This window comes from Helianthus annuus, chromosome 8, assembly GCF_002127325.2.
Source record: "Helianthus annuus cultivar XRQ/B chromosome 8, HanXRQr2.0-SUNRISE, whole genome shotgun sequence".
Lineage (NCBI taxonomy): Eukaryota > Viridiplantae > Streptophyta > Magnoliopsida > Asterales > Asteraceae > Helianthus > Helianthus annuus.
The window spans coordinates 114404200-114425438 of record NC_035440.2 but is presented as its reverse complement, the minus strand read 5'-3'; the positions used below and the strand labels follow the sequence as shown (position 1 = coordinate 114425438).

At 40.0% G+C, this 21239-nt stretch overlaps 1 protein-coding gene across 1 annotated transcript; it reads right to left on the bottom strand.

The window, feature by feature from the left end:
* Nucleotides 1–1769: 1769 nt before the first annotated feature.
* On the bottom strand, nt 1770–3511 carry LOC110917135 (F-box/FBD/LRR-repeat protein At1g13570). The gene is made up of 2 exons (XM_022161746.2): nt 3411–3511; nt 1770–3097 (listed from the first exon to the last, which is right to left on the bottom strand). Exon 2 carries the CDS (start codon nt 3088–3090, stop codon nt 1864–1866), a length of 1227 nt encoding a protein of 408 aa, XP_022017438.1. The 5' UTR covers nt 3091–3097; nt 3411–3511; the 3' UTR covers nt 1770–1863.
* Nucleotides 3512–21239: the final 17728 nt, after the last annotated feature.

Here is a 21239-nt window from a genome sequence, read left to right as displayed (position 1 = left end):
CAATGAGTTGGACCCTTTTTTTTTCTAAGTGATATTGGATTTAAATAACCTCCTAACTTCTGAATTCCACCACATCACTCTCAACGTCCAACTCATTTTCCTCTGACACTCCCAAACTAACTGAATCATAACCCAATTAGCTGACGTCAAACGCCACGTCACTAAACAAGTACCACATCAGATGTCACGTCATCAAAAGGCCATGTCATATGCCATGTCGCCAAATAAGTTTCACATAAGCAAAAAAAAGGTCACGTCAAATGCCACGTCACTAAACAAGTGTCACATAAAAAACGACTAATTGAGCTAGGGTTCAGTTAGTTTGGGAGTGCTAGAGAAAATTTAGTTTAAAGTTGAGAGTAATGTGGTACAATTCGTAAGTTGGGTTTGATTAATTATGGATGACTCTAGTCAGGTAGAATTAGACGGGTCAAAATGGATTATGCGCAAGATAGGTTCGGGTTCAAACGGGTCATTTTAGGGAAAAAAAATATTAGTGATAAAAGTTATCAAAACAGATGTGTAAACCTCCAAATGAATTATGATGCACACCTAGGAATTCATTTCAAACCCTAGATTCGTGATGTTCTTAGAACAGTTTATATGAACATAGTTTGAGGATTGTCGCCTTGATTCATTATCCAGTGGAGCGCGTCAAGAACATTCAAATTAAGCCTGACAAAATTGGTGGATCGGGTCGGGTAATGGGCCATACCGAGCCAATTTAAAAATGGTTCCATTTGGTTGAGATGGGTTGTCTGATCAAAATAGGTGCAGTTCAAAATGATACTTTTAGAAAAGCATGATTACGTTCATAATTGTTAAGGGGAGTGGGGGTGGTCACTAGTGATAGAATTTCATCACTCATAAGCATCCAATCAAGTTCCGCCATGTCATCAACCATTTTTCCATCACTCACAACCTTTTTTGGTGGCAATGGTCATCACTCACCACCACACCCAACAATAGACCTCCACACCCCCTCACATCCATTTATCACGCTCAAGCCATAACGCATTGATTTTATCACGGTCTTGATGTATCACGCGTTGAAAAAGTAGGTGGCGGTGGGAATTGTTCTTGTATCACGCGTTGAATTGATGTATCACGGTGGCATTACGTGCCACCCCCACCGCCCTAACCATCTGAAGTTTGTCAAAACTGTCTACATTTGATAAAGAGAAACCGCGGATCCATTCTGACCATTCTACCCGTAACCCATTTCAAGTTGAAGTGCTTAACTTGCTCGTTCATGATTCAAACTATCCGATTAATTAGTTGAGTTTGGCTTATAATACATGGTTTTAACCCGTCGAGCACGGCAGAACATATATCGCGGATGAGGTGTGTTCTCATTTTGGTCATCTCGACAGCCTGCAACTCGAATAGATAGTGAACTTTAAGAAAATCATATATTGCAGATGAGGTTTGTTCTATATTTGCTTTTTGTCAAACAAACAGTTTACTAGCTTACTAGACAGAGATATCTATGTAGAGCAAAAGTCATCACACTCCGTAAATGATACTGTAGGACCCAGGATTTTTTCCCAATGTGGTCCACATTTTTTGGGTGTTCAGATTTTTCACAAATATACGTTAAAATTTCCGGGTCGGATCGGATCAAGGAACATAATAAAATATAATATCATAACAAAAATATAGTGACATGAGGGGCATTTTAGGTGTTTGGGTTGATGCTCTTACAAAACACCAAAGAAAAGAAGAAAACACCAATGCCCCAACACATTATTCTAATTTTAAAGCAAATATACAGAAACCAAATGTCACCTTAATTACTAGAGCAAGGACCATAAATTTATACAAATCTGCAGCAGATAAAAGATAAGTTCAATGTAACTTTAATTAATATAGATTGATAGCAACTACGGGGTAGGCTCGTTGGAGCTTCAACAACTTTGAATCAAACATCAACTGTTCGTCGCGCGCTAAAGACTTGTGGGGACGAATACCAATCCTTTTTAGGAAAGGGGAACACCCAAGTAAACATGTAATCAAACATACTTCATTCTCTGAGCCTTTCAAATCTATAAACCCCACACTTCGAAGCTGCAACGGCCCCATTGTATTGTAGTCGACGTCTGGAGAACAAATTGCAGGTGTCGGGCCAACATTTGAGACACTAGTTGCTATGATTTCAAGGGTCTGCAAATTCGGTAACTGTCTAATTATCTCAAAAACACATGACAACACAGTACCATTGCTTAAATCTATTCTTGATAGTTTAAGGGCCCTGAGGCATGCAAAGGCGGTAGGAAACCTCTTTTTAGCACCACCTTCTATCACCCCACGGTCTCGAAAATCCAGATCAAGCTCTTGAAGTTGGGGAAGATTACCGAGAAGCTCAAATATTGTAGTAGAACTTGTGATAGTCATATTCTCAACAATACACAAACACAAAGATAATGTTTTGACATTTGCGAGTTTTGCAATCTCATCTGGTTTCACTTTTCTTTCGGGATCATAGAAAACACCCATCTTCAAATTCTCAAGTACGGGACACCGCGTAATAAACTCCCCAAATTTCCCAACTTCAAATTGTATTTGACACAACTCTAAGCTCAACAAGTTTGGAAAACCATGAAAAGTAGTTGGAAGATGGATAAGACAATTTAAAAGCTTCAAATGTTTCAACCCTAAACAAGAGAAAAGATGGGTAGGCAACTTATATAAGAGAGACGATCCAACCGTCCCAAGAGTGAGATTCTTAATTTCATTTCTTGACAAGAACGAAATCCAGTGATTAATATCTTCAACATCCAATACGTTGTTTACAGAGAGGACACATGTTGTAATGGCACCTCTAAGTTGAAGAAAAATACTACTTATAATTTTCGCATGATTACTTATGTCTTCTATTTCTAACAAATACTTAAAGAAGTCGTAATCCAATACGAGTTGGCTAAGCATAGTCCACTTAAACCTCCAGTTTCTTGACAAGACATTAGTCCTGACGGCATCTTGTAATGGCAATCGGTCCAGAATATTAGTTATCACATTATCAGGCATGTTGCTGATAAAATCTTGTGGTGCAAACTTGGATGTTTCACGTGTCCCGTGAATGAGATCCATTATTATTCTACACATATAACTCATAGATTAATGAAACAAATAGCCATGACAAAGATTTAAAATTCAGTTTACTAAGTAAATACTAGAATCATTGTCACACAAGGTGGATCTCATTTACAGAATCAACATTAGGGCATGGTCTTCAACTCATAAAAAGATGCAGTAATCTAATTTCAAACCCTAGTCTCACTTCAACTCATAAAAAGATAAAGTAATCAATTACAAACCCTAGTCTCATTAGCAAACAAATAAGTAATTTTCAGAAATTAACCAAAAGCAACGATTTTCTACGGAAAAGCAACTCATAAAAACACTCTAACCTGGAAAGCTGAAACGACGAGCAGTGAACTTGAACTAGATTGCTACTTGCAATTGGTTACTGAAGGAAAAAAGTGTTCGGTGAGTTAAAAAAAAAATGTTTTGTCATTTGTTCATCTTTAGTCTAGTCTTTGACTTTTTAAAATTAGTTCTATAGTCCCTCAACTTTTTAAATTTCATTTTCAGATAGTCACTGACGTGAATTGTGATTAGTTTTTGGTGTTAAGTAGATTTGAAATTACAAAATTACCCTTACTATTAAAAATAACAATAAAAGATTAAAAAATCTTTTTTTTTTGAACAGCAAATTTGGATCACTGACGGACCACTGGAGTATCATCGTGTCACCAGCAGAACCACCCGATCATATCCATCTCCACTAGGCAATAATGCCTATACACCAATTCAGGAGGAAACCCAATAAATCTAGGAAAAACCCCCTTTGTGGGAATTGAACTCATGACCTAATGGTCATAAGCCTTATCCCACCACCAAGATACCACTAGGCTATAATGCCATGGGTAAAAGATTAAAAAATCTAATTTAATATTTAAAAACAAAGAGTTAATTGCCAAAATCGCCCCTGAGGTTTGAGCACATTTGTCATTTTCGTCCAAAATGACACTTTTGTACCATTTTGCCCCCGACGTTTGTAACTTTTTGCCATTTTCATCCAAACAACTAACTTAGTTTATTTTTTCTGTTAAATTGAAGGATATTTGGATGAAAATGGCAACTATAAACCACAGGGACGAAAATGGCAAATGTGCTCAAACTCTTTTTAATTTCTTTTATTTAGTTAATTTTGTCACATATATAATAAAAAAGAATATACATGCAATTTTTATATGAAAAAAAATAATAGTTTTGTCACAATTTTTTATAAATTTTCATCCAACCACTAAGTAAGTTAATTTTTTTCTATTAAGGCGAAGGATGTTTTAAATTTTATAAATTAATACAAAAATTAATTTCCAATTGTTTATATAGATCAATTTTATAAAAATAAATCTACTTAAACCTCTAATTTTTAAACAAAAAAAACCGTTTTTTATCTCACTTTTTGATGACGGTTTTTTTTACCGTGTCTAAAAAAACGTTGACCGTGTCTGATGTTTCATTCTATAGTAGTGGTAACCATAACATGTAAAATGAGAACTGATACTGATATGGTACAGTTTGGTACCAATACCAAAGAAGTATGGTATCGTTGCTCGTTAAAAAGAATATTATACCTAATTTACAATATAAAAATATTCATAATTGTATTTAGATTTCTTTTGAAATTTAATAAATAAAAGATCCTCTATTAATTTATAAAATTAATAGAGAAAAATTAATTTATAAATTTTTTTAAACATCTTTCGCCTTAATAGAAAAAAATTAACTTAATTAGTGGATGGATGAAAATTTATAAAAAAATATGTGACAAAACTATTATTTTTTTCGTATAAAAATTGCATATATATTCTTTTTTATTATATATGTGACAAAATTAACTAAATAAAAGAAATTAAAAAGAGTTTGAGCACATTTGTCATTTTCATCTCTGTGGTTTATATTTGCCATTTTCATCCAAATATCCTTTAACTTAACAGAAAAAATAAACTAAGTTAGTGGTTTGGATGAAAATGGCAAAAAGTTACAAACGTGGGGGGCAAAATGGTACAAAAGTGTCATTTTGAACGAAAATGGCAAATGTGCCCAAACCTCAGGGGCGATTTTGGCAATTAACTCAAAAACAAAAGTAGGCTGCATCTTTTTTCAACCCCTACCCCACCCCCACCCCCTCCCCTTTCGGCTTTCTCTCTTCCTCTTTCTTTGTCTTTGCAACCTGCAAACACCCAACAAAAAACAGAGATGCCCAATGTAACACCCCGTGTTTTCCAAAAGTCAAAGTCAAAGTCAAGTGTTGACTGTTATTGGAATTAAAGATTAATAAAGATTAATTTCATTTTAGTTTCATTTTGATTTTCATATTATTTGGAGTAAGTGTTGTATAATCAAACTAATCGACCGATAATCGAACTGTGAATCAACGATCGACTGTGAATGATAGGAAGTAACAACGCAATAAAGCTAGTCAATCAATAATCAAGCTAATCAAATCAATCATCGAACTCAAGTGTGGGGATTTTAATGCTTTTATACGTGTGTGTGTGCCTTATGTGTTACTTGTGCATGTTTACTTTTATGTTAAAGTGTGGGTGAATCAATCAAATCAATCAAGACTCAAAGGTGAATCAAACTCAATCGAAACCGACTTGAAAATGGTTGTAAGGATGCTTGTATGTTAGATATAGTAGTTGAGACTAAAAGTAATTTGATTAGGAATTCTATCATTCACAAATCATCGTTCATCGAACTCGAAATATCAAAAATCGTCGCGAAACACTCAAAAACCAGGCAAGCCGATCGAACAGGGCAACCTGATCGAACAGGCTAGCCGATCGAACAGGCTGTTCGATCGGACAGCTGCTCGATCAGGGATGCTGTTCGATCAGCTGACCCTTTCCTCTTTTGGAAGCCTATAAATAGGGCTGTCCTTGTCAAACTTTCCACTTTTGGAAAAGCTCTGACCGACCAGCCTCTTCTTCTCACTAAATCCAAGATTTCTCTCAAACCGGTAAGTATTTCACTCTAATCCTTGTACGTTTTTGTTCATTAATCGATTCTCCATCTTTCTATCTTTCAAAATCTGAATTTCATCCATGAAATCACCAAGATCTAGGTGTTCTTGAGTGATGTCATCATGGTGTTCTTGGTGTTCATCAAGAACTTCATGTTCTTGACTTCATTCAACCATGAATAAGCTAGATCTAACCGATTTCCACATAAATAACCTAAAATCTTCCAAAGATCTTAACATTTCACGGTGGAAAAGGATTTGAAAGATGGGTTTTCATATATCTTTCAACTCTTTTACACTCAAAAAGGTGAAAACGAGACTTGAACCGATTTACAAATCAATCTAAACAAACACATGGTTCAAGATTCGGGTTCTACCGAGAGATATACCGATTCCGGGTTAAACGTTAAACTTAGGTTCTAAACCGTCCCTGACCGAGTTTGGGTGATTTCCTGCTCGAGTCAGTAGACTAAGTAGGGACTTCAGTTTTGTGGTTCAACTCGTAGTCAAAATATCTCTAAACATCAACGAACAACGGGAATAACCAAGTGTTAGGTGATAAGTTAACCGCATCGAGAAGCTGGCCGAACGGCTAGGCTGTTCGATCGAACAGCCCAACCGAACGACTATGCCAGCCGATCGGTTAGGCTAACCGATCGACTAGCACTTAGACCCACCAACTCACAAAAGTGTAGTATTGACGAGGTACTGTTCGATCGACTAAGCCACTCGATTGTAATCATTACTGCTCGGATCATGAGATACTATACTTTAAAACACTTAGACTTTTCAAAACATTGGAATGTCACCCGATCGAACATGCCAACCGATCGAGTGACATATTTGAAAACAATGCAATGCTAACCGATCGGTTGGGCTAACCGATCGAACAGCCGTTCGATCGACCAACTTGAAAGGTAGTACAAACCATCATACACAAACACATCCTTCACATCAAAGGAAGAAACAATCCACTTGAAGGAACCAGCCGATCGAGCCAGCCGGCCGATCGAACGGATGTTCGAACGGACTTTCAAACCAATCGAACAGCCCACTCGATCGAACTGCTGTCCGATCGAATGGCCTACTCGATCCAAGTACATTGTTCACTTTTTCCGCGTTACTCATCGTTGTGTTATCGAACTATTCAGGCTAACCTATTCCCAGTGCTCCCTTCAATCCACAACCAACCACTGTGAGTATACTCGATCCCTTTTTGCTTTCAGCACTTTTGGGTGTTACATACGTAATCTATCAAGTTCACAAACAACACAAACTATTTGAACGCTAACCTACTCGCATGTATTACTTGTCTAAATGATTGCTGTTTATTATGTTTACACGTGGAGTGCTATCTACCTGCTTTAGCAACGTAGTACTATAGTTTGGACTCAGCACCCGTTCACACGGGGGTTGCTAAGGACAATTACTTGCATGGATTACGGTGGTAATCATGTATTGCGAACTGTCTCGGACAGTCAACCCGCAGTCGTTGGTATCGATGGTCCCATGTCGATAATTTACATGCATCGTTTTCCCTTGTGTACGTGCTTGGTTATGCGTAAACTATTCGAACTCTATATGCTATATCAAACTTGTGTACTCACCTTTACATTATATGTATTGACTTTTATTTTAACGTATGTGACAGGTGTTTAAGCTACTAGCTTGCTAGGGAAGCGAAGCAATAATAAGCTTCTAGGAGTCTGTGACCTTAGGACAGTGTCCACGTACCTGCTCCAGGGCCATAATTATCTGTAGATCTTGTACTGGCACCTGTAGTCAGTAAGATCTATAGTTAACCGTCTAGTAGTCTTGAAACAATATTTACATTTGGTCTGTAATAATTAAGAATTTGAGTTGTCGAAACAGTTCCCATATTGTTTGGTTGATTTCTATGATAACTTGTTATTATTTGGGACACGGTATGGGACGTGTTATTTAACTGAATTGTATGATAGTTGTTGTGGAGACTTCTGAACAATCTGTTTCGCTCAGTGCCGCGCCCCGATGATTCCGCCATCGGTTGGGGTGTGACAGATTGGTATCAGAGCCATAACTATAGGGAATTAGGTTAGACACGATCTAGTCCGGATCGCTGTCTTAGAGACCTAGACTATAGTTAGGAACCAAGAGACCAAGTTTATGTGCTTATTTTATGTTATGTTGTTTCCTTCTATTCTATCATTACATCCGAACTCCGAGCCAAATTTCGTAATTTGGACGGGGTTAGGAGTGAAACCCGCAAATTCCTGCCTAAATTACAAATTTTGCCAATTATTTTGTGTGATTTCTATCAACAAACGGGGGAGAATTGTACCAAATTAGGGCTGAAACCCGTAATTTGATGAAAACTTTCCTCTAAATTTTCTTAAAACAAGGAAGGAATTGCTAAGCTAGGGGTGAAACCCTAACCTTGGCAGTTATTCCAACTTTATTTCATCTCGCCAAGGCAATTGACGGACTCCAACGACCTGAACTCACGAGTATGGCCTAGAATGCGCATGCATAATGCCCAAGAATCGAGGCAGAAACATGTCCCCTAGAGTCGAAAGTGACGACAAGTCAACTGTGAATAGTTAAATTGCCATGGTTAGTCAAAGTCTAGTAGCCGCAGACAATCCATTTTCCGATTTCAAGTGTTGCTTCGTTGATTTTATGTGATTTACCTGTTTACGTGTTTTAAGATTCGTTGATTACTCCATTTGTTATCAATCTGCGTGACCTTTGTTGCTATTCTATCTCGATTCAAATCCCTGTCGATGTGATCTAAACGAAACCAGTGTGCTATGCTACGCTATACAACTAAGTTAGACGATACAATGTGATGATATCCGATACGCAAAACGAACGACACTCGACTTGTGGTTATAGGTTTCTGTTTTCTGACCGCCTCTGTGATAAAAATGCGTACGTGTTTAGGAAATTAAGTGCTCTATTTGCTTAATTGCTTCTTGCTTATGTGCTCTAGTTGCTTCTATGCTTATATGCCTCTATGATTATGTGCTTATGTGATTATATGTGTTACGTGACGAGAGATGCGACGTGATTCTAAGTTTTAGAGATCTAAGAACGTGTGAGACTCGAATTCGTTGTGTTGAGCCTGTGACGATGTCTATTGCAGACCATGTCGTCATCTGGACAACCTAGATCACACTCGCGTCTTACCCGCCAGGAGAAAAGAGATCGACGTCTGGCTGCTATCATCTCTAAGACTGTGGCAAAAGCCGTCAGTGATGTGTTCGAGAACGCAAGCAAGTCATCTGAGGAATCCCGAACCCTCACGCCCAAAGACTCCAACAAAGCTACTTTTAGCTTCAAACAATTCAAGGCATGTGGGCCAAAAGAGTTTACCGGTGAAGATGGCCCTACGGCTCTGTTTCATTGGTTTGACTCGGTAGAAGTCACCCTTCGTCAAAGCGGATGCCCAGATCACCTCCGTACTCTCAATGCTACCGGTGTCTTCCAGTCGCGAGCTTTGGACTGGTGGACTGCAGAAAGGAACAAGCGCGGGAACGACGCTGCATACGAGCTGACGTGGAAGGAATTGAAAGCGATCATGATGGACGAGTTCTGTCCTCCCCACGAACGCCAAAAGTTGGAGGATGAGTTCTGGGGTATCAAGCAAAAGGAGGGAGACAATGCTGGTCTCACTGCTCGTTTCAAGCAATTGAGTATCATATGTCCCGACCAGGTCAAGACTTCTGACATGACCATCAAGAAATACATCCGTGCTCTTCCGGATTGTGTCGCAGATTTTGTTCACGCCTCCAAGCCCGCAACGATCGAGGAAACCTACCTACTCGCCGCTGAGATTAACGACAAGCGGGTGAAGGCTGGTTTCTGGGATAAGCAAGTCAAGCCCCTGCATCAAGTCACCGCCGCATCAACCGATACCACCACTGCCCAAGCCTCCAAGTCTTCGAGAAGAAGAAAGAAGAACAAAAGTTGCGCTGCCGCAACCACTGCTGCTCCACTACAGTCTGTACCAGCCCAGCAGCAACAGCCACAGCGTTCAGCGCCAGTGATCACTGCGCCGCCAGCGAAGCGTGCGTACACCGGCCCCCACCCACTCTGTGCTACATGTTCCTATCATCACCCGGTGGGTGTGGCCTGCCGATTCTGTGCCCACTGCAACGTTTACGGGCATTTCACTGCGAGTTGCCGCTATGGTCCCCGTCAAGCTCAAGCCCAAGCCGCTGCTAACCAAGCTCTACTCCCTGCTCCTCAAGCTCCTCAAGCTGCACAGGCCCCGGCAAACAATGTTCGGACCTGCTTTGCATGTGGTGACCCTAACCACTTCGCAAACCGGTGCCCGAACAGGGTGGTGAAACAAGAAGCTCAACAACCCCAGCAACAACCACAACAGCCTCAACAACAAGCCGCTCACGCCAGAACTTTCAACATCAATGCACGCCAGGCTCAAGCTGATAACAACGTGGTCAATGGTACGTTCCTTGTGAATGGTATATATGCATCATGTTTGTTTGATACTGGAGCCGATAACTGCTTTGTGTCATTTGAATTTGAGAAGCTTCTTAGACGTAAGCGCTCTTATCTTTCGACACCCTTCGAAGTAGAAGTCGCTACCGGAAGAACCATTGCTGTCAATTCTGTGCTCCGTGATTGTACTCTCGAGCTCAACAATCATATATTTCCGATTAATCTCATTCCAATGCAACTCGGAAGTTTCGATGTCATAGTAGGCATGGACTTTCTTCGTGAAAACCATGCTGAAGTTGTGTGTGCCGATAAGATGATTCGATTTGTGTTAGCTAGTGGTGATATTCTATGTGTGTACGGTGAAACTACTGCGAAAGATCTCAAGCTCATGTCCTGTCTTCAAGCTCGCAAATATCTCCGCAAGGAATATCGAGCCTTCTTGGCCAACATTGTTGTAGCAGAGACGGACAAGAAAAAGAAAGTTGAAGTCAAGGATGTTCCTGTTGTCCGAGAATTTCCTCAGGTGTTCCCTGATGATCTTCCTGGATTACCTCCAAGTCGTGATATCGACTTTCGAATCGACCTGATTCCAGGAGCCAACCCAGTAGCCAAAGCTCCGTATCGACTCGCTCCATCTGAGATGTGAGAACTCTCAAACCAACTCCAAGAGTTACTTGAAAAAGGCTTCATTCGCCCGAGCACTTCTCCATGGGGCGCACCAGTCCTTTTCGTCAAAAAGAAGGACGGGTCGTTCCGGATGTGCATCGATTACCGGGAATTGAACAAGCTGACCATCAAGAACCGATACCCCTTACCAAGAATCGATGATCTGTTTGACCAACTACAAGGTGCTCAGTGTTTCTCCAAGATTGATCTACGTTCAGGCTACCATCAGTTGCGGATTCAAGAGGAAGACATACCCAAAACCGCTTTTCGAACCCGATACGGCCACTACGAATTTGTTGTCATGCCTTTTGGTTTGACCAACGCACCCGCGGTCTTTATGGATCTGATGAATCGCGTGTGTAAACCGTTCTTAGACCGTTTCGTCATTGTATTTATCGACGATGTCCTGATCTATTCCAGATCGAGGGCCGAACATGCGCAGCATTTGCGATTGGTACTCGAGTTGCTTCAGGGAAACCAACTCTACGCCAAATTCTCCAAGTGTGAGTTCTGGTTGGAGGAGGTTCAATTTCTGGGTCACATTGTGAATAGTCGGGGTATACACGTTGATCCTGCAAAGATTGAGGCAGTCAAGGGATGGGTTACGCCAAAGAATCCGTCAGAAGTTCGCTCTTTTCTCGGATTAGCTGGTTACTACCGGCGATTCATCGAAGGATTCTCAAAGATTGCTGTACCGCTTACCTCCATTACTCATAAAGACAAGCCTTTTGTGTGGGGAACCGCGCAGGAGACTGCTTTCCAAACCCTCAAACACATGCTGTGCCATGCACCAGTTCTTACACTGCCGGACGGAAGCGATGACTTCGTTGTCTATTGTGATGCTTCAAACCTTGGACTTGGCTGTGTTCTCATGCAACGAGACAAGGTTATAGCTTACGCATCTCGACAGCTCAAAATCCACGAGAAGAACTATACAACCCATGACCTCGAGCTAGGCGCAGTTGTCTTTGCCTTGAAGATTTGGCGACACTACTTGTATGGTACAAAGTGTACGATCTTCACCGATCACAAGAGCCTACAACATATCTTTAACCAGAGAGAACTCAATATGCGTCAACGCCGATGGGTAGAACTTCTCAACGACTACGACTGTGAGATCCGTTATCACCCAGGCAAGGCGAATGTAGTTGCAGACGCCCTCAGCAGAAAGAATTACGTGATAGGTGTTCGAAACATCCAGGCTCAGTATAACCTCGAAGCTCTCATCCGCGAAGCACAACACGCATGCTTTAACGAGCGTACGTTGAAGAAAGAACGAATCTATCACGATGGAGCTCAGCTCGTGAGCAAAGCCAACGGGATATTCTATTATCTGGACCGAATCTGGGTTCCGAGGAGGACAGATTTGCGAAAGATCATCATGAACGAAGCCCACAAATCCCGATATTCCATTCATCCCGGTGCGGACAAAATGTACCAGGACCTTCGTTACAAGTACTGGTGGCCTGGGATGAAAAGGGATATTGCTCTATATGTTGGTAGCTGTTTAACTTGTGCAAGAGTCAAGGCTGAACACCAAAGACCTTCAGGCTTACTCGAACAACCGCCGATACCCGTATGGAAGTGGGAAAGCATAGCTATGGATTTCATAACTAAGCTTCCGACCACGCCATCAGGTCACGACAGTATTTGGGTTATAGTCGACCGTCTAACCAAATCAGCCCACTTTCTGCCAATACGAGAAGACTACAAGGTGGCCAAGCTAGCCCAAATCTACACCGACGAGATCATTAAGAATCATGGTACGCCTCGAGACATCATTTCTGATCGCGATGCTCGGTTTACATCGAGATTGTGGGAAACTTTTCAAGCAGCTCTCGGTACGACGCTGAATTTGAGTACCGCATTCCACCCGCAGACCGACGGGCAGACTGAAAGAACGATTCGTACTATTGAAGACATGCTCCGTGCGTGTGTTATTGATTTTGGTGGTAGTTGGAGCAAACACCTACCGTTGGTCGAATTTTCGTACAATAATAGCTATCACTCCAGCATCGAAATGGCACCTTTCGAAGCCTTGTATGGTAGGAGATGTCGCTCGCCTATTGTATGGCACGAGGTCGGTCATTCACAATTGACTGGGCCCGAGATTCTGCAAGAAACGACTGACAAGATCCACCAGATAAGGGAAAACTTGGTAAAGGCCCGGGACAGACAAAAGATGTACGCCGATAAACGACGCAGGCCCCGCGAATTTGCAGTTGGCGACTACGTGCTCCTAAAGGTATCACCTTGGAAGGGAGTAGTCCGATTCGGCAAAAGAGAGAAACTTGCGCCTCGATTTGTTGGACCTTTTAAGATTCTCGAAAGGATCGGTAAAGTTGCCCACAAACTCGAATTACCGGAGGAACTCAGCAAGATCCACCATATTTCAAACCTTCGAAAATGCGTAGCCGACCACGACGCAATAATACCACTCGACGATCTTCAGGTCAATGAGACGCTACACTTCGTGGAAAAGCCTGTCGAAATCATGGACCGACAGACCAAGCAACTCAGACGCTCTCGCATTCCTATTGTAAAGGTGCGATGGGAAGGCAAACGAGGCGCGGAGTTCACTTGGGAACTCGAAAGTGACATGAAGGCCAAGTACCCACAGTTATTCAGATAGATCTGAAGCATCAAATTGGTAAAATCACACGGCGATGTACGGTTCTCGGCCTAATTTCGGGACGAAATTCCCTAAAGGAGGGGAGACTGTAACACCCCGTGTTTTCCAAAAGTCTAAGTCAAGTGTTGACTGTTATTGGAATTAAAGATTAATAAAGATTAATTTCATTTTAGTTTCATTTTGATTTTCGTATTATTTGGAGTAAGTGTTGTATAATCAAACTAATCGACCGATAATCGAACTGTGAATCAACGACCGACTGTGAGTGATAGGAAGTAACAACGCAATAAAGCTAGTCAATCAATAATCAAGCTAATCAAATCAATCATCGAACTCAAGTGTGGGGATTTTAGTACTTTTTATACGTGTGTGTGTGCCTTATGTGTTACTTGTGCATGTTTACTTTTATGTTAAAGTGTGTGGTGAATCAATCAAATCAATCAAGACTCAAAGGTGAATCAAACTCAATGGAAATCGAACCCGAAATGGTTGTAAGGATGCTTGTATGTTAGATATAGTAGTTGGAACTAAAAGTAATTTGATTAGGAATTCTATCATTCTCAAATCATCGTTCATCGAACTCGAAATATCGAAAATCGTCGCGAAACACTCAAAACTAGGCAAGCCGATCGAACAGGGCAACCTGATCGAACAGGCTAGCCGATCGAACAGGCTGTTCGATCGGACAGCTGCTCGATCAGGGAAGCTGTTCGATCAGCTGACCCTTTCCTCTTTTGGAAGCCTATAAATAGGGCTGTCCTTGTCAAGCTTTCCACTTTTGGAAAAGCTCTGACCGACCAGCCTCTTCTTCTCACTAAATCTCAGATTTCTCTCAAACCGGTAAGTATTTTGCTCTAATCCTTGTACGTTTTTGTTCATTAATCGATTCTCCATCTTTCTATCTTTCAAAATCTGAATTTCCTCCATGAAATCACCAAGATCTAGGTGTTCTTGAGTGATGTCATCATGGTGTTCTTGGTGTTCATCAAGAACTTCATGTTCTTGACTTCATTCAACCATGAATAAGCTAGATCTAACCGATTTCCACAACAATAACTTAAAATCTTCCAAAGATCTTAACATTTCACGGTGGAAAAGGATTGGAAGATGGGTTTTCATCTATCTTTCAACTCTTTTACACTCAAAAAGGTGAAAACGAGACTTGAACCGATTTACAAATCAATCTAAACAAACACATGGTTCAAGATTCGGGTTTTACCAAGAGATTACCGACTCCGGGTTAAACGTTAAACTTGGGTTCCAAACCGTCTCTGACCGAGTTTGGGTGATTCCTGCTCGAGTCAGTAGGCTAAATGGGGACTTCAGTTTTGTGGTTCAACTCGTAGTCAAAATATCTCTAAAACATCAACAATTAACGGGAAGAAACAAGTGTTAAGTGATAGGTTAAACGAATCGAGAAGCTGGCCGAACGGCTAGGCTGTTCGATCGAACAGCCCAACCGAACGACTATGCCAGCCGATCGGTTAGGCTAACCGATCGACTAGCACTTAGACCCACAAACTCACAAAGTGTAGTATTGACGAGATACTGTTCGATCGATCAAGCCACTCGATTGGAAACATTACTGCTCGAATCATGAGATACTATACTTCAAAACACTTAGACTTTTCGAAACATTGGAATGTCACCCGATCGAGCATGCCAGCCGATCGAGTGACATATTTGAAAGCAATGCAATGCTAACCGACCGGTTGGGCTAACCGATCGAACAGCTGTTCGATCGACCAACTTGAAAGGTAGTGCAAGCCATCATACACAAACACATCCTTCTCATCAAAGGAAGAAACAATCCACTTGAAGGAACCAGCCGATCGAGCCAGCCAGCCGATCGAATGGATGTTCGAACGGACTTTCAACCCAATCGAACAGCCCACTCGATCGAACTGCTGTCCGACCGAATGGCCTACTCGATCCAAGTACATTGTTTACTTTTTCCGCGTTACTCATCGTTGTGTTATCGAACTATTCAGGCTAACCTATTCTCAGTGCTCCCTTCAATCCACAACCAATCACTGTGAGTATACTCGATCCCTTTTTGCTTTCAGCACTTTTGGGTGTTACATACGTAATCTATCAAATTCACAAAACAATACAAACTATTTGAACGCTAACCTACTTGCATGTATTACTTGTCTAAATGATTGCTGTTTATTATGTTTACACGTGGAGTGCTATCTGCCTGCTTTAGCAACGTAGTACTATAGTTTGGACTCAGCACCCGTTCACACGGGGGTTGCTAAGGACAATTACTTGCATGGATTACGGTGGTAATCATGTATTGCGAACTGTCTCGGACAGTCAACTCGAAGTCATTGGTATCGATGGTCCCATGTTGATAATTTACATGCATCGTTTGCCCTTGTGTACGTGCTTGGTTATGCGTAAACTATTCGAACTCTATATGCTATATCAAACTTGTGTACTCACCTTTACATTATATGTATTGACTTTTATTTTAACGTATGTGACAGGTGTTTAAGCTACTAGCGTGCTAGGGAAGCGAGGCAATAATAAGCTTCTAGGAGCCTGTGACCTTAGGACAGTGTCCACGTATCTGTTCCAGGGCCATAATTATCTGTAGATCTTGTACTGGCACCTGTAGTCAGTAAGATTTACGGACAGCCGTCTAGAGGTCTTAAAACAATATTTACATTTGGTCTGTAATAATTAAGAATTTGAGTTGTCGGAACAGTTCCCATATTGTTTGGTTGATTTCTATGATAACTTGTTATTATTTGGGACACGGTATGGGACGTGTTATATAACTGAATTGTATGATAGTTGTTGTGGAAAACTTCTGAACAATCTGTTTCGCTCAGTGCCGCGCCCCGATGATTCCGCCATCGGTTGGGGTGTGACAGTACGTCATGTTAGACTGATTACATTTTGCGTAATAGTTTATGATTTCACTTCCAGAAGAGGTTTAAGAGTTTGAAATCGAACAAGAATTAAAACGTGTAAATGTCATAAATAAATAAAAAATCTTGGAATTAAAACACAATGTTTCATTGATAAAGAAGTTGTCTGTGATTATACAATGGTTAAAAGATACAAATGTCACAGTCTCCCCTACTTTAGGAAATTTTATCCTGAAATTTATTTAGAGGAAACTTGTGAGAATAGATGTGAAAATTTCGCTTTCATTTGATCCTCTCGTTACCAAGTAAACTTTAGACCACGTTTGGATGCCCAACAAACTTTGACAATTGGTATGCGCTTGCGTTTGAGCTTCTTGACTTCACGGTCCAATATTTCCACAGGTTTCTAGACAAAGTGCATCGTGTTATCAACACGAATTTCATCAAGGGGTATGTGGAGATTTTCACCAGCCAAACACTTTTTAAGATTGGACACGTGGAAAGTTGGATGAACATTTCCAAGTTCAGGAAGTAGCTCAAGTCTGTAGGCCACTTTTCCGATTCTTTCAACGATCTTGAATGGTCCAACATATCTTGGTGCAAGTTTTCCTTTCTTTCCAAATCTGATTACACCTTTCCAAGGGGATACCTTGAGTAGGACGTGATCACCGACATGAAATTCCAAGGGCTTGTGTCGTCTATCCGCATAACTCTTTTGACGGCTTCTAGGTGTCAAGAGGTTATCGCGAATTTTTTTGAATAACGAGATTTGTGAGACTCATCCATTAACAAGGTGCGGAGATTGTCTTGACTTGGAACCCATAAACGGTTCAAGTAATAAAATAATCCATTGTCCTTTGTTTCAAATTGAAGCTCCAGTTGATGTGGTAATTCCTTACCCATCATGTCTTGCATAAAACAAGCACGTTGAGCTTGAGAGATGTGGGTTTGAATATCAGATCGAACTTGAACTCGGTGAAGCTTGACACGTTCTTTACGACTTAATGCATCGGCCACAACATTCGTCTTACCAGGATCGTAGCGAATTTCGCAATCATAGTCGTTTAGAAGTTCAACCCATCATCGTTGCCTCATGTTTAGTTCTTTCTGATTAAAAATGTGTTGGAGACTTTTGTGGTCAGTGAAAACCACACATTTAGTACCGTATAGGTAGTGTCTCCAAATTTTGAGAGCAAAAACTACAGCGCCTAACTCAAGATCATGAGTCGTGTAGTTCTTCTCATGTATCTTCAACTGTCTCGATGCATAGGCTATGACTTTGTTTCATTGCATGAGAACACAACCAAGGCTTAAGTTTGATGCATCACAATATATGACAAAATCGTCTTTGCCCTCAGATAAATATAAGATAGGTGCATCACAGAGCTTTTGTTTTAGGGTCTAAAAGGCTTTTTCTTGTTCAGGTCCCCACTCAAAAGGTTTATTCTTTTGAGCTAAAGCTGTTAGTGCAGAATGTCTATTGCCTATTGTAATTTGTAAACAATAGGCAAGGTGGCATTATTGTAAATAAGGGGAAATCCCTTATAATCTTGTGCCTATAAATAGGAGCCTTAGGGTTTAGATTTAGAAGTTTTGCCACATTAGAGCTTGGAGAGCTAGGTGCTTAGAGAGGGAAACTAGAGAGAGAAAGTGGCAAAACGTGATTCACGGAGCTTGTATTCGTCACATCATAAATAGAATCACCGATTAGTGTACGGTATTGTGTGTTCGGTCACGCACGTTAACGGATTCCGCACGTCGAACGTTCGTTACGCAATCGTTTCGGAGTCAAAACCGGTCCAACAAGTGGTATCAGAGCAGGAGCTCGATTGCACAATCAAACGCATTGATTCGTACCAGATTTCAGCTGATTCAGATCCGATTACATCTATTTCTTCATCTTCTACATATTTTTCACGTTTTTTACTGAAAAACGTCAAATTGAACGTGATTTTACGGTCCAAATCGTCTGAATTTTTGATATATTGTGCGAAAATACCTGATCTATAACCCTACCAAGTTTCGGTTCAAAATTCCTAGTCGTTTAGGAGAAATCGCAGTTTTTCGGTTCGTTTTTGCGATAACAATCAGATAGGTTCAATCGTATAAACAACATAAGTTCGCTTATTCGGTAGCAATCAGGTTCGCTCATTAGGGTTCGCTTCTGTGAACAATTTTTAGATTCGCTTTTGTGGTCCGCTCCTAAGATCATTGGTTGGTTCACTTATTTGACACTTGTGAGGTCCGCTTATAGGACATCAATAGGTTCGCTTATTTTTACATATGTGGTCCGCTTTTATGACTTCAGTTGTTCCATAGATCCGCTCAATAGATCCGTTTTTGTGACCTTTGTTTGTCGGCTTAGTTGAACAAAAGGCCCAATCACAAAACCCGATTTGAGTTGTCTGAATACTTGATTTGAGATGTCGGCTTAGTGGAACAAGAGGCCAAATGACATTTTTACATTTAAGATTGTAGTTGGTCATCCAAATCAGCTTTATCGGCCCATGTGTATATGCATGTGAATTGATATAAAAGGCCCATGTGATGTGTCTTAAAATACGCAGCTTGTAAACTGATCTTTTAGTTGAGGTCCAATCATTGTCAACTCATTGTATTAGAGAAATTGCAGCCCACTACCGAATTGTTGTTGGACAGAAATTGCGTGAAGGCCCAGGGGTAGATAAGTGTCAAAAGAGAGGCCCAACCAAAGTGTTTCAAAGTGGAAATTTGTCGGCCATTCTTTAACATTTGCATGATATAATTTGAACGGCCCATCATACAAGATATTATAAGTGCATATTTGTAACATTTGGCCCAACAAGTCATATTTGTGATATTAGTGGCCTTATAACATTTGAAGTTTGAAACCTGATTTGTAAATCAGCTTGAACCAAGTGTTGTCTCAAACAAAATAACAGGTTTCTTGATCAGCCCAAGTTTCATCATCGTTGACAGTCCAATCATTTGTTAGTTGTCATCCCGGTTGAAAGTGTTCTACATCAACTTTAATCGGCTCAATTGAATTCATATCTTTTTGGCAAAGTCCATTCATTCAGGGATCTTAACTTGAACAACAGTGAAACGAGTTTGGGAATCTTTGACAACAAATCTTAGATTGGCTTCACAAACACAATTTCACGTATTCAGTTTAGTTTAAACTGATTGTTTGATTGTTGGTTTGTAGGTGACACGAGGCAATTTACAAGGTAATTCACGAATATAAGGATATGGCTGATGTTGATCATGATAGATGGTGGAAAGCAGACTATGCAAGATGGGAAATCGGAAAACTCAATGAACCATTCAAAGAAGCCAAGAAAGCCAAAAGATGGAATGACGTTTTGGAATGTTACATGGATCCATGGGATAATCCAGTTGTTGATCCATCAAAGGTGAATTTTGAAGCAGTAATAAATTTGCTTCCAAGAGAAGCTACTTTCAACACACGAAGGTTATCTGATAAAGAGTATTTGCCGGATTTGGAGAAAAAGATAAGAGAAGTTTGTTTAGCAAGTCTACCGAAGGTGGTAGAATTGAAGAAGAGAACAGAAGAAAGGATGAAAAAGATAGTTGAAGATTTGAAAAAGGAAGCCTTAGGAAAAGTCGAAACTGAAGCAGATAAAACTGATAAAGAGTGTGCTGATGATAGCAAAGAAATCGATGATGAACATATTCTGGAGTTACGCTTGAACTGTGAAAAGCTGAAATCTGAGAATGATAAACTGTTAAACGATTTGAACAGTTTAACATCTGAAAACAAAATTTTGAAAGAAAAAGAAAAAGACTTTGAATGCAAAAGAAAATCTTCAGAAAATGAAGATTTCTGGATAAAAATGGAGAACAAGAATTTGAAAAAAAATGAAACAAGATTTCAAGAACAATTAAAAGTTTTGGAAAATGAAAAATCTGTGCTTGTAAATCTTAAAATTGAAAATGAAAAATCTATCAAGTCTTATCTTGAAAGAATATCTCAGCTTGAAAATGAAGCTGAGAATTCAAGAAACAAGATTGATGAACTTGAAAAGAAATTGAAGGGTTTTGTGACTTCATCAGATAGATTGAATTATCCCTGTCCAAAACCAATCAATTATGTTCCAATAAGTGACAAGGTCACAAATTTTGACAAGGTCAAAATTGAATATTGTGATGACAAATCTGATGATGAAAAAGAAAAAGAAGAAAAAAGAAAAACATTTTTGAAATTAAATGAAATGTTTAAAAATACTGTTTTACATTCTACTGAGAAAGGTGAATGCTCAACGCAAAAACCTGTAAAGAAGAATGTGGAACAGAAACAAAAAGATAAAAAAATAAAAAAATTTTCAAAAAGAAAATAAAAGCTCATCAGATCAATCATCCAATCACAATAAAAAATCACAAAAATTTAAAAATCAAAACTCAAAAATAGTTGGTAATAAGTGGTACAGGTTTGACCACAGTGCTCAAATGCCAAATCAAGGATACAAGAAGAGAAATGACTACCACAAGGCAACTCAATGCTATGATTTAAGTGTGTGGTATGAAAATGGGGTACAATATGAAAGAGAGAAGAGGTATGATAACAGAGTGTGTTATTCTT